The sequence below is a fragment of the Mastigoproctus giganteus genome, chromosome 13, assembly GCF_048544385.1.
Source record: "Mastigoproctus giganteus isolate SK-2022 chromosome 13, ASM4854438v1, whole genome shotgun sequence".
NCBI classification, from domain to species: domain Eukaryota; kingdom Metazoa; phylum Arthropoda; class Arachnida; order Uropygi; family Thelyphonidae; genus Mastigoproctus; species Mastigoproctus giganteus.
Genome location: NC_143587.1, coordinates 151,295,224 through 151,312,398, shown reverse-complemented (window position 1 = coordinate 151,312,398; position 17,175 = coordinate 151,295,224). Strand labels below are relative to the sequence as shown.

Sequence of the window (17,175 nt, the reverse complement as noted above, 5' to 3'; positions counted from 1 at the left end):
TTTTCAAATTAATCTTCAAGTAAAGTTAATTGACCTTTCCTCAATTTGAATTTGTGCCCCCTCAGGTGATTTTTCTGAGCGAGAGGAAGAATCCCATCAGCATTGAGCATGCTTAAACCATTCAAGGCTTTATACACCTCTATCAGATCACCTCGCTGGTGCCTAGTCTCCAGACACTGCAATTTGCAAAACTTAAGCCTTTCTTCGTAAGAGTACCCCTTTGTTCCATTCACTAATCTTGTTGCCCTTCTCTGTACTCGTTCCAGCAGCTCTACATCCTTCTTGAAATGAGGCCTCCAGACCTATATACAGTACTCTAGGTGTGGCCTGACCATTGCCTTATACAATGGAATAATCACCTCCTTATCCCTGCTGGAAAAAGTCCTGTATATCATTGACAATACTCCATGAGCTACTCTTGCAGCCCGTCTGCACTGCTCAGAGAACTTCATATCTGCCTGCACAACCACCCCCAAGTCCCTTTCATTCTCTACCCACTGTCAGTGTAGTACCACAGAGTTGATACGTTGCTCTGGGGTTGCTGTTTCCCATGTGTAGTACTTTACATTTGTCAATGTTAAACTTCATTTGCCACCTCTCAGCCCATCTGCTCAACCTTTCCAGATCCTGTTGCAGCAGCATAGTGTCAGTAGTGTCCTTGACAACCCTGCCAACCTTTGTATCATCTGCAAACTTGGACATTAAGCTTGATATACCATCATCAATATCATTTATAAATACAGAAAACAATAATGGACCCAATACTGAACCCTGAGGGACTCCACTAATAACATTAGTCCACGATGAGCAGTGTCCATTGATTACCACTCTCTGTCTTCTCCCCCTCAACCACCCCTTTATCCATAGCAGAAATTTGCCTCCAATGCCACACTGCTCCAATTTGTGCAGCAGTCTTCCATGTGCAACAGTATCAAAAGCCTTTCTAAGATCCAAGTATATAATATCAAAGTTATTCCCTGCATCCAGTTCTTTTGTGACTGCATCATAGTATCCAATCAAATTGGTCAGGCAAGACTTCCCCTTAACAAAACCATGCTGTGTCCGAGCTATAACTGAAGTCTTGTCTAGATGATCCTGCAGTGCTTCTTTAACCAGTGCCTCCATTAATTTTCCGGGAACAGAAGTTAAACTCACAGGTCTATAATTACTTGTGTCAGCCTTTGATCCTCCTTTGTGAATTGGGGTCACATTTGCACATTTCCAGTCTATGGGTACCTCCCCTGAGTCCAAGGAAGCTCTCATAATTATGGCTAAGGGTTTGCTTACTTCCTTTGCTGCCTCCTTTAATATAACTGGATAGATCCCATCCATCCCGGGTGCCTTTCTTGTGTTTATCTTCAACAGTTTCTCCTCCACTTTACTCCCAGTTATTTCCAGATTCTGTAGCTTACTGCTAGAGTTGAATAGCAGTAAGCTACAGAATCTGAAAATGGTTCAGTCATGGCTGTGTTCATTCACAGAAAGTGGTTGCTTCACCTCCAAATCTGTATGAGCACAACTTTGCAAGAAAGTGCATTCCTTTGAGAACATTCCCAACATATTCATGTACTTTTGAGCTCTTCTTGGTGTATAAGTAGCCTTCTGCACACAGTGTAGAACCTCCTTTATTGTTCTTGACGATCTCAGTGGTAGTTGAAAACAGCCCGATTTTTCAGGTCACTCAGAGAGTATAAACAAATTTTAGAAACACTAAAACGCTCACAACAACAGTATATTCCCACAGATGTTAACAGACTAGATCTGTTAACTTTTGATTTAATTTCTGACAGGCTGCTAAGATACAAGGTTAGACAGTTATGTGGGTTTGTTAATCCCGTTGATATAGCAATTGAAAGTACTTCTTATAATTAAATGCTGACAATTGTGGAGGATGCCTGCAAATTGATGTGGAACTCACATATGGAACCCACACACTGGAGGAATCAAAACATAGGTGCAAAATAATTAAATGCTGACTTGCCCTCCCCAACAATGGCCTGAGGTTAATTCTGATTTAATCCTTGACAGGCTGCTAATATACAAGTGATAAAGGTCACATTATCACTAATTTTTTTATTTTTATTAATAACAAGATACACAACAGGTAACCATTAACAGCATAGCATATCTGAAAGCAGAACAATGAACAATTCTTATAATTAAATGCTGACAATTGTGGAGGATGCCTGCAAATTGATGTGGAACTCACATATGGAACCCACACACTGGAGAAATCAAAACATAGGTGCAAAATAATTAAATGCTGACTTGCCCTCCCCAACAATGACCTGAGGTTAATTCTGATTTAATCCTTGACAGGCTGCTAATACAAGTGATAAAGGTCACAATATCACTAATTTTTTTATTTTTATTAATAACAAGATACACAACAGGTAACCATTAACAGCATAGCATATCTGAAAGCAGAACAATGAACAGAGTTGATAACAATAATATGAAATCAAACAGGAAGATAAACATTGATATAGATTCAAACATTAAAATCATATATACAAAAGAGGTAACAAAATTAAGTTAAGTTACTGCTAAAACAAATAATAATAATAAACATGACACAGAAGCCTATGAGAGATACAAGTTGATCTGTAACCAAGTTACAAAGGAGGTTAGGCAGGCGAAGGCAGATTACGAGAAATCTTTGGCAAGGGATGCAAAGAAAAACAGCAAAGAGTTCTTTACTTATGTAAACTCTAGAAGGAATGGGGATGAATCAGATTGGTCCACTTGATATCGATGGGTCAACTGTTGATGATCCTGCTCAGGTAGCTAACAAACTAAATGAATATTTTGCATCGACATTCACACATGAGGAGTTATTTAGCGAGGGGAAAGCCAGAGGTGTATTCAACTCTAGCAGTAAGCTAGAGAATCTTGTAATAACTGAGAGTAAAGTGGAGGAGAAATTGTTGAAGATAAACACAAGAAAGGCACCTGGGGTGGATGGGATTTATCCAGTTATATTAAAGGAGGCAGCAGAGGAAGTAAGCAAACCCTTAGCCATAATTATGAGAGCTTCCTTGGACTCAGGGGAGGTACCCACAGACTGGAGATGTGCAAATGTGACCCCAATTCACAAAGGAGGATCAAAGGCTGACACAAGTAATTATAAACCTGTGAGTTTAACTTCTGTTCCAGGAAAATTAATGGAGGCACTAGTTAAAGAAGCACTGCAGGATCATTTAGACAAGACTTCAGTTATAGCTCGGACACAGCATGGTTTTGTTAAGGGGAAGTCTTGCCTGACCAATTTGATTGGATACTATGATGCAGTCACAAAGGAACTGGATGCAGAGAATAACTTTGATATTATATACTTGGATCTTAGAAAGGCTTTTGATACTGTTGCACATGGAAGACTGCTGCACAAATTGGAGCAGTGTGACATTGGAGGCAAATTGCTGCTGTGGATAAAGGGGTGGCTGAGGGGGAGAAGACAGAGAGTGGTAATCAATGGACACTGCTCGTCGTGGACTAATGTTATTAGTGGAGTCCCTCAGGGCTCAGTGTTGGGTCCATTATTGTTTTCTGTATTCATAAATGATATTGATGATGGTATATCAAGCTTAATGTCGAAGTTTGCAGACGATACAAAGGTAGGCAGGGTTGTCAAGGACACTACTGACACTATGCTGCTGCAACAGGATCTGGAAAGGTTGAGCAGATGGGCTGAGAGGTGGCAAATGAAGTTTAACATTGACAAATGTAAAGTACTACACATGGGAAACAGCAACCCCAGAGCAACGTATCAACTCTGTGGTACTACACTGACAGTGGTAGAGAATGAAAGGGACCTGGGGGTGTTGTGCAGGCAGATATGAAGTTCTCTGAGCAGTGCAGACGGGCTGCAAGAGTAGCTCATGGTGTATTGTCAATGATATATAGGAATTTTTCTAGCAGGGATAAGGAGGTGATTATTCCCTTGTATAAGGCAATGGTCAGGCCACACCTAGAGTACTGTATACAGGTCTGGAGGCCTCATTTCAAGAAGGATGTAGAGCTGCTGGAACGAGTACAGAGAAGGGCAACAAGATTAGTGAATGGAACAAAGGGGTGCTCTTACGAAGAAAGGCTTAAGTTTTGCAAATTAGTGTCTGGAGACCAGGCACCAGCGAGGTGATCTGATAGAGGTGTATAAAGCATTGAATGGTTTGAGCATGCTCAATGCTGATGGGATTCTTCCTCTCGCTCAGAAAAATCACCTGAGAGGGCATAAATTCAAATTGAGGAAAGACAGATGTAGGATAGATGTGCGGAAATTTGCCTTTAGCCAGCGAGTGGTTGGTTGGTGGAACAGAGTTCCATCCCTTGTCGTGGAAGTTGATAGCCTAAATAAGTTTAAGGCTCAGCTGGACAGGTATTTTGAAAGAACAAAGGGGTAAAGTGGAAGTGGTTTTTTTTTTGGCTGATGCTGCATAAGCTTGCTTTCTTGCATCAAATGCCTCTGCTAATGCTTTACTAGTAACACCTAAATATAAGGGATTTAATTCTTCTTACTGATTTATTTCTTTATAACCTCTACTTATTATAAAGTTTTCAGTTGTTTATTTTGTATTAATTATTCTTTTATGGTAATTGGAAAAAAATATATTATTTTACATTAGCATTTATATGACCAAGTTGACAAGTACAATAATTAGATGAGAGCTAGCCACTATGTAATTCAAGAGTAGATGCAAACTTGTGGATGGAGTCCATCAGTGATTGGGAGCTGTCAAAAAAGTCAGTCATTTGCTGATTCTGTTCAGTGGACCGAACTTCATAAAGTCAGTGGTAGCAGAGTCAAAGCGAAACAGTGTAAAGTTCCTGACTTGCCTACAAGGAGCACTGAATTTGATTTTACTAAGGATATCAGATGCTTACTTTGGCTAGAAGGGCGATGTCAGCAAGAACTCTTCTAGTGCACAGAGGCCTTAGGTGAAAGTAATCACACAGCGATTCGTGAGTGATAAAATAGAGGATTATGGAACGTAAGGTAAAGGACAATTTCTTTGAACTGCTTTAATTTTGTTAATTAAAGTCTTTGTGTGAGGATTCCAGATAGGTGAACTGAATTTAAGGATTGGCAGAACAATAGTTTTATAAAGGATAACAGTATATCTGTAGTTTTTGAATGTGGTGTTCTGTTCAATAAATTCATGTTTTGAATGCTTTGCTAGTGATTTTAAGGACGTGGGCATCAAATTTAGCACTGGAGAAGATTGTTTGTTATCTGGTTTTTAGGAGCATTAGCAACTAAGGCCATATTGCTCCGGGGATATGCGGTGGTCATTCTCAGACCTTTCCGCATCCTCCGTACTTGGTGGGCACGGGCTCGGGCTCGAACCCCGGTCTAATCAAGAGGCATGTGCTACGCACTGCTGCTCCTGCCCACCTGGCTACGGAGGCGCCTGCTGCTGCTGGAGAAGAGAATCCTGAAGTCATTAACTTGGTCACACCTTTTGATGATCACAGAGTTAGCGTACTCCATATTTATTAGTTATGGAGATCTGCAGGATCAGAAAGATTACTTTGCACTTCAAGGGGTTAACAGAGAAGCCATTCAGAGATAGCCACACAGAGTTTATTGAGAGCACGTTGAAGCTGTTGTAATGGTGGATTACTGCATTATTAAAATTTAAATTGAAAGTGTGAAAACAGAAAAAATAAGGGCTTTTGTCATATTTTAATTTAACTAAGGGGGTTTTGTTCTACTTTGCACTTCAATTGAGATTTCATTCTGGGGAGGAGTCCCGACTATCTCTAACAGGGTGCCTTACAGTAGAAGGTTGACCAGCACGTATTGTCCGAATGTGGAATATGCCACGATTTGCCCATTGGCTATGGATACATAGAAGGTAGTTGACCAGCTCGATTTCTCGGTACGTGGGACAGGTAACTGGATAGTTTTTACGGGTACCACTAAGTTGTAGATGGTAATCTCTTTAGCTTTTAATTCATGTTAGCAACAGCACTATTGCGTAAATTGCTTGAAGGACCAGAAGGTGTAAACAATTCCTAGGCAATTAAGTCTTTCGTAATCCATTCGTTATATGGAAAATTTTCTTCGTTCCACAGAAACTGTATTAAATGTAATGACCAAGGGGAATTAAAAAAAAATTCACTATAAAGAAGTTCATTAAACAGAGGTCTGACTATAGTTATTATTTATTATGATTTTGCCAATTATTGAAAAAAGGCACATAGCCACGAATTTGCCAAGGGTGCCAAAAACCTAGCTACGCCTCTGGCCACGAGTCTCATTAGTTCGTATGACATCCATTTAGGCCTAAACCTTGAACAGTATTTCTTAATCGGTATGAAAAGTCTAGTAGTTTCCACAATTAATTCCTTGAATGCTTCCCATTTAGAATTTGCTGTTGGTAATATCAGCTGGTCCCACTGTATAGAATTTAAAAACTGTCTGAAACCAATGCAGTCACCTTTTACAAAAGTAAAAACCCTTCCCTTTACCTCTGATTGCATGTTTGAGTAAATCCCACATAAACACACTGTGTTCACAGCCACCTAGTGGTTCCTTTATCTGCAGATTCTTAATGCATTAAGAATCAATGCTGATAATCAGATCAAGAGTATTACTCCCTCTAGCTGCCTCTTGAACATGCTGCTGTAGAAAACAAGCATCCAATAAATCCACAAAAGACTTTCTATTGTGCGAGTAACCAACTCACAAGTTCCAGTCAATATCTGGGAAGGTAAATTCCCCCATTATAAGACAATCTGACTTACTGGCCCATTATTTCTCTGTACAGTTGTTCATTATATTTATCAGAGTCATTAGGTCTATAATGCACTCCTATTCTCAATTTTTCTTTCCCAGTGCTTCAGCCTAATCAACCTAACCATCTGATTTTTCTAGATCTTGTTGCAGTAGCATGCCATCATTACTGTTAATCACTAACCAACCAACATTCATCTCATCTGCAAACTTAGCCATTATACTTGACATACCTTCATCAATATTAGCATTAGCATTAGTAGAGGCATTTGATGCAAGAAAGGAAGCTTATGCAGCATCAGCCAAAAAATAAAAAAAAAAAAATAACCACTTCCACTTCACCCCTCTGTTCGTTCGAAATGCCTGTCCAGCTGAGCCTTAAACTTATTTAGGCTATCAACTTCCACAACAAGGGATGGAAGTCTGTTCCACCAACCAACCACCCGCTGGCTAAAGGCAAATTTCCGCACGTCTATCCTACATCTGTCTTTCCTCAATTTGAATTTATGCCCTCTCAGGCGATTATTCTGAGCAAGAGGAAGAATCCCATCAGCATTGAGTATGTTCAAACCCTTCAAGGCTTTATACACCTCTATCAGATCACCTCGCTAGTGCCTAGTCTCCAGACACTAATTTGCAAAACTTAAGCCTTTCTTCATAAGAGCACCCCTTTGTTCCATTCACTAATCTTGTTGCCCTTCTCTGTACTCGTTCCAGCAGCTCTACATTCTTCTTGAAATGAGGCCTCCAGGCCTGTATACAGTACTCTAGGTGTGGCCTGACCATTGCCTTATACAAGGGAATAATCACCTCCTTATCCCTGCTAGAAAAATTCTTATATATCATTGACAATACACCATGAGCTATTCTTGCAACCTCTCTGCACTGCTCAGAGAACTTCATATCTGCCTGCACAACCACCCCCAGGTCCCTTTCATTCTCTACCACTGTCAGTGTAGTACCACAGATTTGATACGTTGCTCTGGGGTTGCTGTTTCCCCCATATGTAGTACTTTACATTTGTCAATGTTAAACTTCATTTGCCACCTCTCAGCCCATCTGCTCAACCTTTCCAGGTCCTGTTGCAGCAGCATAGTGTCAGTAGTGTCCTTGACAACCCTGCCAACCTTCGTATCGTCTGCAAACTTGGACATTAAGCTTGATATACCATCATCAATATCATTTATAAATACAGAAAACAATAATGGACCCAATACTGAACCCTGAAGGACTCCACTAATAACATTAGTCCACGATGAGCAGTGTCCATTGATTACCACTGTCTTCTCCCCCTCAACCACCCCTTTATCCATAGCAGAAATTTGCCTCCAATGCCACACTGCTCCAATTTGTGCAGCAGTCTTCCATGTGCAACAGTATCAAAAGCCTTTCTAAGATCCAAGTATATAATATCAAAGTTATTCCCTGCATCCAGTTCTTTTGTGACTGCATCATAGTATCCAATCAAATTGGTCAGGCAAGACTTCCCCTTAACAAAACCATGCTGTGTCCGAGCTATAACTGAAGTCTTGTCTAGATGATCCTGCAGTGCTTCTTTAACCAGTGCCTCCATTAATTTTCCGGGAACAGAAGTTAAACTCACAGGTTTATAATTACTTGTGTCAGCCTTTGATCCTCCTTTGTGAATTGGACTCACATTTGCACATCTCCAGTCCATGGGTACCTCCCCTGAGTCCAAGGAAGCTCTCATAATTACGGCTAAGGGTTTGCTTACTTCCTTTGCTGCCTCCTTTAATATAACTGGATAGATCCCATCCACCCCAGGTGCCTTTCTTGTGTTTATCTTCAACAATTTCTCCTCCACTTTACTCTCAGTTACTACAAGATTCTCTAGCTTACTGCCAGAGTTGAATACACCTGTGGCATTCCCCTCGCTGAATAACTCCTCATGTGTGAATGTCGATGCAAAATATTCATTTAGTTTGTTAGCTACCCGAGCAGGGTCATCAACAGTTGACCCATCGATATCAAGTGGACCAATCTGATTCATCCCCTTCCTTCTAGAGTTTACATAAGTAAAGAACTCTTTGCTGTTTTTCTTTGCATCCCTTGCCAAAGATTTCTCGTAATCTGCCTTTGCCTGCCTAACCTCCTTTGTAGCTTGGTTACAGATCAACTTATATGTATCATAGGCTTCTGTGTCACATGTTAATTTGTATGTATCCCATGCATTTTTCTTCTCTGCCATATGTCTCATTAGTTCATCTGACATCCATTTAGGCCTAAACCTTGAACAATATTTCTTAGTTGGTATGTAAAGCCTAGTAGCTTCCACGATAAGTCCTTTGAATGCTTCCCATTTTGAATTTTCCGTTGGTAACATCATCAGTTGGTCCCACTGTATAGAATTTAAATACTGTCTCAGTCCATCGTAGTCGCCTTTACGAAAGCAATAACCCTTCCCTTTACCCCTAATGGTAGTTACCTCTTTGAGTAAATACCACTTCAGCACACTGTGATCACTGCCACCTATTGGTTCATTTATCTGCAGATTCTTAATTCATGAAGAATCACTACTGATAATCAAATCAAAAGTATTACTCCCTCTAGTTGCCTCCCGAACATGCTGATGTAGAAAACAACCATCCAATAAATCCACAAAAACCTTGCTAGTGTGTGAGTGACCAGCCCCCAAATTCCAGTCAATATTTGGGCAATTAAAATCCCCCATTATAAGACTCTGATTTACTGGCCGACTCTATTTCCCTGTACAGTTTCTTATTATACTCATCAGAGTCATTAGGCCTATAGCACACTCCTACTCTCAATTTTGATCTCCCAATGCTTATGTCACACCAAACTAACTCGACACTGCACTGTCCAGCGATGTCGACTGGCTTCACTTCCTTGAATTTTATGTATTTCTTAACTAATAGCATAACCCCTCCTCCCTTCCTATCCTTTCTGTACACATTGTACTCCCCAAATTCCAGTTCTGCATTCCTTATATCTGTGTGACACCACGTCTCTGAAATCCCAACAATATCTGCCTTTGATATTTTGAGCAATACCTCAAATTCATTTACTAAACTCCTAGCATTGATGTATACATGCACCTGTTCTTTTTCTTAGCTACCCTAACACAACCCATGTGTTTACTTGTACCCCAATGATTCCCAGCAGTCTCTGAAATATCCTGCATCTTATTTTCCAGGCTGCTGCTCATTCCAATAGAAGCAGTGCAAGAATCACTTTCACCTCTGCCAGTGGCTACTGTTAATCTATTAGTCCTTGTATCCCCCCAAGCTAGCAGTTTTCCGACCCACCTAACACTGCCTCGATAGCATCAGCAAATATTCTTGCACCCTTTCTATTTAAGTGTATCCCATCCCTGTAGAAGCAGTCTCTCCTGTTAACAAGTACAGACCAGGCTGAAAAAAATTCAACCCCTTGAGCCTTGCACAATCTTTCCAGGGCCGAATTGATCGACAGAGCTCTCATCATATACTCCCTCCTATCGTGTCTGGGCAGAATTGCAGACACTTTCAAATTCACCCCTAATTCACGGCTTTTTTTCAACAGTGACCTGTACTTGTTAAGTAATTCCGTTGGTCTCCTACTCTTAATATCATTAGTGCCAACGTGTACAACTATATCACCTTTTGTGCCCTTAAAATATCATTAAGAATTAAAGAAAACAGTGTGTCCGGCACTTAACCCTTAAAGCTTCCAATGTTAACATTAGTCAGTAAACAGCAGTGTCTATTGACACTGCTGTCAATCATCCTTTTATTGATAGCAGCAACTTATGGGGAAACAGGCAGAAGGATGGGGATGATAGAGTAGGCATCCCCAAAGATGTCAGTGGGAACAAGCCCCACCAGGCAAAGTATAGGGGAGCCAGGGAAGGGAGCAGACAGACCTGTGTTTTCTACCCCCCCCCATCCTGCCTGGGGATGGGGTTTTAAAGGGAACCAGGTTTGAGAACCCAGTTCAGATTGCCAAATGGCGTGTCGGCAGCAGAGCTGCAGTACGTCTCCATCGGTGATCGTTGTCAGGTCTATAAGTGTCAAATCCAGTAGGAAAGTCAAACTGCCCATCCTGCTCTGGCATTAGGTAACTAATGCCAGGCAAAGGGAGGAGTAATTCCCCCCCCCCTTTCCCGGTGCGAGAATAGAAGAGACAGACACTTACTTCATTCATAATCTGCATTCTCACTCTACTTGCATTCTATTTTTATACTTTTTTCTTATAATAATTTTTTTTATTAGGTTATATATACACACTTTTTTTCCACGCATTCATCTTTTTTCAGTAAAACTGCTTTATACAAAGGGATCAGATTCAGGATAAATCACCTGCAAGAAAATTCATGTATATCGTGACAAAACACAATTTGTCCTAGCAGCCTGTCTGCACTGCTCAAGAAACTTTGGAGTGGTGGCAAAATGTACTTGGTACATTCATCTGGCATTACTGCTACACATATGCATCAGCTCATTTATCCATGTTAAAATTCACTTGCCATTTCTCAGCTCATCTGCCTAATTTTTCTGGATCTCGCTGCATTAGCATATCACGATTGCTATCATTAACCACCACGACAACCTTTGTATCATTTAAACTTAGTCTTCATTAATATCGTTATTAAACACAACAATGGGCCTAGTACTGAACCGTGCGCAACTCCACTAATAATATTAGTCCACAAACAGCACTGTCCATTGATAACCACTCTTTCTTCTCCCACTCAGCTATCCCTTTATCCATAGCAGTAACTTGTCCTTATTGCCACACTGCTAAAATCTATACAGCAGTTTTATGTGCAACAGTATCAGAAGCTTTCCTGAAATCCATATCAACATAGTTTTCGAATCATTCCTTTGTTACAGCACCATAGTATCCAATCAACTTGGTCAGACAGGAGTGCCTCTTAACAAATATATGCTGTGACTGCAGTATAACTAAACTCCTGTCTAGCTGGTCCCCGCATTACTTATCAACCAGCAACTCCATTATTTTCTCTGAACAGAAGTTAAACTAACATGTCTGTTTATTACTCAGTGTCGCTCGTTGATTCCCCTTTGTGAACTGGGAATACATTTGCACATCTCTAGCCCACAGGGACAACCCCCCTTCCAAATCTAAGGATACTCTCATAATTATGGCTAAAGATTTGCTTACTTGCTTTGCTGTCTCCCTCAGCATAACTGGATAATTCCCATCCTTTTTGAATCTTGCTTAACCAATTTTTTGTTTCACTTCTCTCTAAGTTATCAAAATCATTTAGTTCCCCATTAGAGTTTGATAAGCTTCTAGCATTCCCTTCCCTAAAGAATTTCTTATGTGTGAATGTACATGCAAAATACCTATTCAGTTTTTCAGGATCCTGTGGTCTTAATCTGCCACTGTTGAAGTCACAAAACTGTGTGTGTATGATTAGAATTTTAAGTTTTCTTAATTTGCTGCACATTATAAGTAACGAACATGGACATTCAATGTAATATAGACATTCAAGGTGCTATGTATGAAAATTGCATCCATAGATTTTTTTATCATTTTTCAAATCTGGTGAATTATCAGGCCAAGATAATGGTTTAATATTTTTTGGATCACAAAAATGTACCTAATCTTTGCTTGTGAAATAGGGTAGTCATCTTGAAAAAAAGAATTCCCTGTTGAACAGTTCTCCCTCGCTAGGATTTCATCCTTTTATATTGTTGCATTCACAATGTTGTTGAAGAACTTCAATTTTACCACACCATTTGCTGAAAAACATCCCCAGACCATCAACATTAACTAGAAACATCAATCTTCATCATTCATGAAACAAGAGATTTGCTGCAATTATAAACAATTCTATAGCAATTGCTGCCACTCGAATTAATTATTTTTCAGAATTATAAATAACTTTCTGCACTCCATGCCAATGATGTTCAACCTATATAACACATGCTATTTGCCAATATTGTTTAGTGGGCATTGGATGACATGATTTCAGATCAACTTTATTTTATCTTTTCCTTATAGTTCTACTCATTTATTCCATTCCAGTTATTTTGTTCCACTGTTTGGGTAAGACTTTTAGAACAAGATAATCTATCAAAAATACAGTTATGGCAGAGATAATTAGCTGCTCTTTGAGTAGATATGTGCTTTCTTCCACAATTGCCTATGCTTACACTGCAAACTTCTCCCAATTCCACTGTTCTCTTTAATTCCTCCCATTCATCATAAGCTGTGGAGACCACCACTGGATGATGGTTGAAACAAACAATGAAAGGAAATGCAAAAACCACTTAATGAGCTGATTCAGAGACAGATGAAAAAAATTGGATAAGGACCAAAAACCAACAAAAAAAAAAAAAAAAAAAAACTTCGTAGAATAAGGTACCATGTTGATGCAGTTTCTCATAAACCAAAGCCATCTATCTTGGCGCTGAGAATGGAAACACTGAATACAATGGCAGAACAATGATGAATCATTCAACCCCAGGGCCTCACATCTGGTGAGTATGGGCTTGGCATACCCAGGGTCCTGAGCTGGATATCACCAGTCTTCTCTTTCTTGGTGATTCCCTTCTACTTTTGACTCTCTCTCTCAGGGTAACTTGGGAATTTTTTTTTTTTTTTTTCCTGGTGCAGCATAAGCCTCAGGCTTCCTTGCAGCATATGGGTATTAATAATAATAACAATAATGATTTACAATCTAAGTATGAGATGGACACAACTTTGATGTATGCCTAACAAACAATGTTTCCTTCATTCTCAGGTACTGAAGTGTGACAATAGTAATACAATGGTATGCACTTGTTTCACATATATGAACTTAGTCCACTAGTTTCAGCAATGGTTTCATTGCTGAAAGTGTGTTTTGAACAATTCTCCTTAATCTTAATTGTAACAATTCTTTAGAAGAATGGCTGTATACAGCTCAGCATAACAGTGCATATGCTGAGCTGTATAGTGCAGTCAGAATAACAGTGACTTAAACAGAATAATATGATAAACCTACATTTCCAGTCCAAATGAATACTGCCGAATTCCAGGTCACAGCCCAAATGAATACTGCTGAGGTGTTTTGGAACAACTGATAGCCATAACATCCTTGTTCAAGCAAAACTAGCCAATGCCTTAGTGGAGGAGTTGGGCAAAATTCTAGTCTCCACGTATCAAAAACTTATGGAAAGGGTCCTTGATATCAGTAAAGCCCATTTTGGGGTGAGGGCCACACTGAATGCTGATTTCATCCCTTTATCAGATGCTTTTCATTTAACTTAATAACATGTTGTAGGATAGAATGTATACATGGTACTATCCTGCAACATGCATGCATGCACACACACACACATATATGGAAATAAACCACATTAAAAAAAAACATCAAGTAACATATAGAGCAGTTTCAAACTCATTCCGCATATTTCAGAATTATATGCATTCCATTTTATGTCAAAATTTTGTATATTGACCAATAACTTTAGATTTAGGTACCATTCTTTTACTTAAAAGTTAATCGGTGACAATGAGCTAATCAAATTATTACTATAATAAATCTGCTGCGCATTTTGAATTACTAAAAAATCCGAGAGAAATTAATTTACAATCCGAAATTCAGTGAAACATTTCACAATAAAAGGTATACAGAAGTAAGAAGAAATGCAAGAAAATTAACCGATGAAATTTTTAATTAAAAACTAAATTGTTACATTAATTAACCCAGAATACAACAGCTATGCTTTGGTAATTTTTGCCGGTTCCATATCATAAATGCACGTGCTCCATTGCGTGACACAGCGTCATAGATTAACCGATTTCAAGGATATCACTCTGACTTATTTGATAAATATACAACTGTTTATCTTAGCCTATAATAATTGGCATTTTAGAACTACTAGACATTTTTAATACTCAAATGAAATATGAAAAAAATAATAATAATAAATAACCCTTTACCTCTAATAGGAAACGGCTTAGTTCCATTGATGCAAACATCAACCGAAGACATGCCGGCAAACAGCTACAAAACCAAACGTCCACCGACTCGTGAAACGGAGGCAAATGACTGAAACGCTACGATGGACACACTCTTGATACCGCCGTTCACGGGGAAAACATCATGTGACTACATTTAATTTCAACATTCACTGCACCGTTACGTTTATCGCGCGATATTGAGACGGACCAGTCACGTACAAATACTAATTTTTAAGGCTCATTTTAATCTGAATCACAACTATTCAAGCGGAATTTAGTAGCATCCCAATAATGGTACAGGATGTGAACGTGCAGCGCAATCGTGAGTGGACTACAACAGAACCTCGATAATCGCGGGAGTTCAGCGATCAGTTATATTTCCAGATAGCAAAATACATGTATTTTTGTATAGTGAGAATAAAGCATAGTGGGGGCTATCTGTGGGCTGATCAAGTGTCCCGAGGAAATAAAAAGTTTCTGTTTTTTATACTCCTGGACGACTACACAGTTCACAAACAGAGAAAGAGAGAGAACAAGGAACAGCACCGTATTTAGCAGTTACTGTCGCAGCCTGTTCAGTTCATTTGCATTTGATTATAAAACAAGATCTATATGAGAAATACATATTATAGGACTGCACGGAGATATATGATTTTAACTCCATCTTAAAATCAAATAAAACTGGTACTCTTTGAAAGTCTGCATTTCAGTGCAGATCTAGCCTTCATGTTACAGGGGCAAAGGAAAATAACAGCATCGTTGCAAAATTATTCCCTTCACAAATACCACAGAAGAATATTACAAATAATACGATTATAGAATAATGTTTTCTCACTCACTCACTCAGCGTAACTCAGAATTTTTTTTTTTTTTTTGGCTGGTACATCAAAAGCCTCGGGCTTCCTTGCACCATATGACTAATAATAATAATAATAATAATAATAATATTTGGGACGGGAGTAATAACCTAAATTTCCTCTTCAGGATCACTCTAGTATGGGTTCAGATTCTTTCCGGACTGAGGAATTCTTAAAAGCATTGCTCAAATTAGAAAATATTTAACAAACAGAAATACTGTACTGTATTTGAAAAAACCAAGATTTATTTTTTTTTTTTTTCAAAAGTATATTCAATACATGCAAATATTGGAAACAGAAAAAAATATCCGTTTTTCGAATTTATATTATATAATATGGAAAATTATCGTAATTATCAACGCTTCTTTTCGAATAACTGTTTTGAGGAATGGGAATATACAAGGCGTCTCAAAAAATGTATATACACACTTTGAATATTTATTTTTACAGTTTCAATTGAGATACATCCAAGATTTATAATTCAAATTAAAGAGGACAGATGTGGAATTATTTTGAGCTATCGCAAGCGTTCAAACTGGTAGCCACTCATTTTCTTTGTCTGCGCTTCAAAATGCAATGAACGCTCTCTTTTGAAATGCCTATCTCACGAGCCGCTTGCCGAACAGATTTCCTTGGAGAATGTTGGTATGTTCCTTACCGTTTCTTCTCTTTTTGGGCTTGTGAACGTCCGCAGTCTTCCGGAACGATGTTTGTGGACGTCTTGAACAATTCCTTCTGCTTCAAACTTATCTCTAATGCGAGCAATGGTGAGCCGAGTTGGTGGATCTCTTTCAAACTTCCTTCTGAAACATCTTTGCACTTCCACTACGTTCTCGCACTTCCAGTAGCACTTCAGGATGAATTTCCCTTCTTCAAAGCTTAGTCTCGTTTCAGTCATAATTTTTAAATGGTTAGAGCTAAAAAAGAAAAAATATTTATTTATTTGTGGGCTGTAAAAGTGTGTATACATTTTTTTTGAGACACTCTTGTATTTGCCAATGCCATTCAAAAAATCGGAAAAGAAAGAAAGAAAGAATGATTTTTGAAATTATTTTTATTATTTCTCTTTTTCTCATAGTCACTTATCAACCTCTTACCCTCACACGTAGCAGAGTCGACATAATCACCGTTCCCACTCCCAAACCGGATGGAGGAGGGGTAGGTTTGAATCCTATCAATGACGTAAGCGACTTTTTTAACATAGAACGAAGAGATCATCAGGAAACTTGGGTTTTTCGTTCAACAAACAGGCAAATCGACCACAGAATACATGCATTTTACAAACACAATATACTGATGCCTCGTGACCTTAGTTGCTTTCGCACTTTACACCCACACACGCCAGCTGGACTTCTTGTAGGGTGTGTGTGTGTGTGTGTGTGTGTGTGTGTGTATATACGATTAGTTACAAAAGTATATGCAATATATACTCCTGCCTAAAAGTTTGGAATCACGTTTCATTTTTCTAATTTTCCAAGTTTTTTTTAAAATAGGACCAACTTGTTTATCAATTTTTATTATATTATTTTTATTATGTATAAAAATCAAAACCCTAAAATAATATTTAAGAAATATTTAATAAATTTCTAAAACATTCGATAATATTCCAGAAAGGGGTAGAAGATTCCCGAATGTAAGAAAATT

The 17,175-nt window shown here is 38.8% G+C and overlaps 1 protein-coding gene across 4 annotated transcripts in view; it reads right to left on the bottom strand.

The window, feature by feature from the left end:
* The window catches only part of Pfrx (6-phosphofructo-2-kinase/fructose-2,6-biphosphatase), a 345,736-nt gene extending 330,978 nt beyond the window's left edge, over window positions 1-14,758 (bottom strand). For all 4 annotated transcript variants that reach the window (XM_090387942.1, XM_090387944.1, XM_090387940.1 and 1 more), the window contains exon 1: window positions 14,654-14,758. In XM_090387942.1, the coding sequence (XP_090244068.1) occupies window positions 14,654-14,705 (52 nt within the window). In that variant the 5' untranslated portion in view covers window positions 14,706-14,758. The remainder of the gene's footprint in view (window positions 1-14,653) is intronic.
* Between the last annotated feature and the right edge of the window lie 2,417 nt (window positions 14,759-17,175).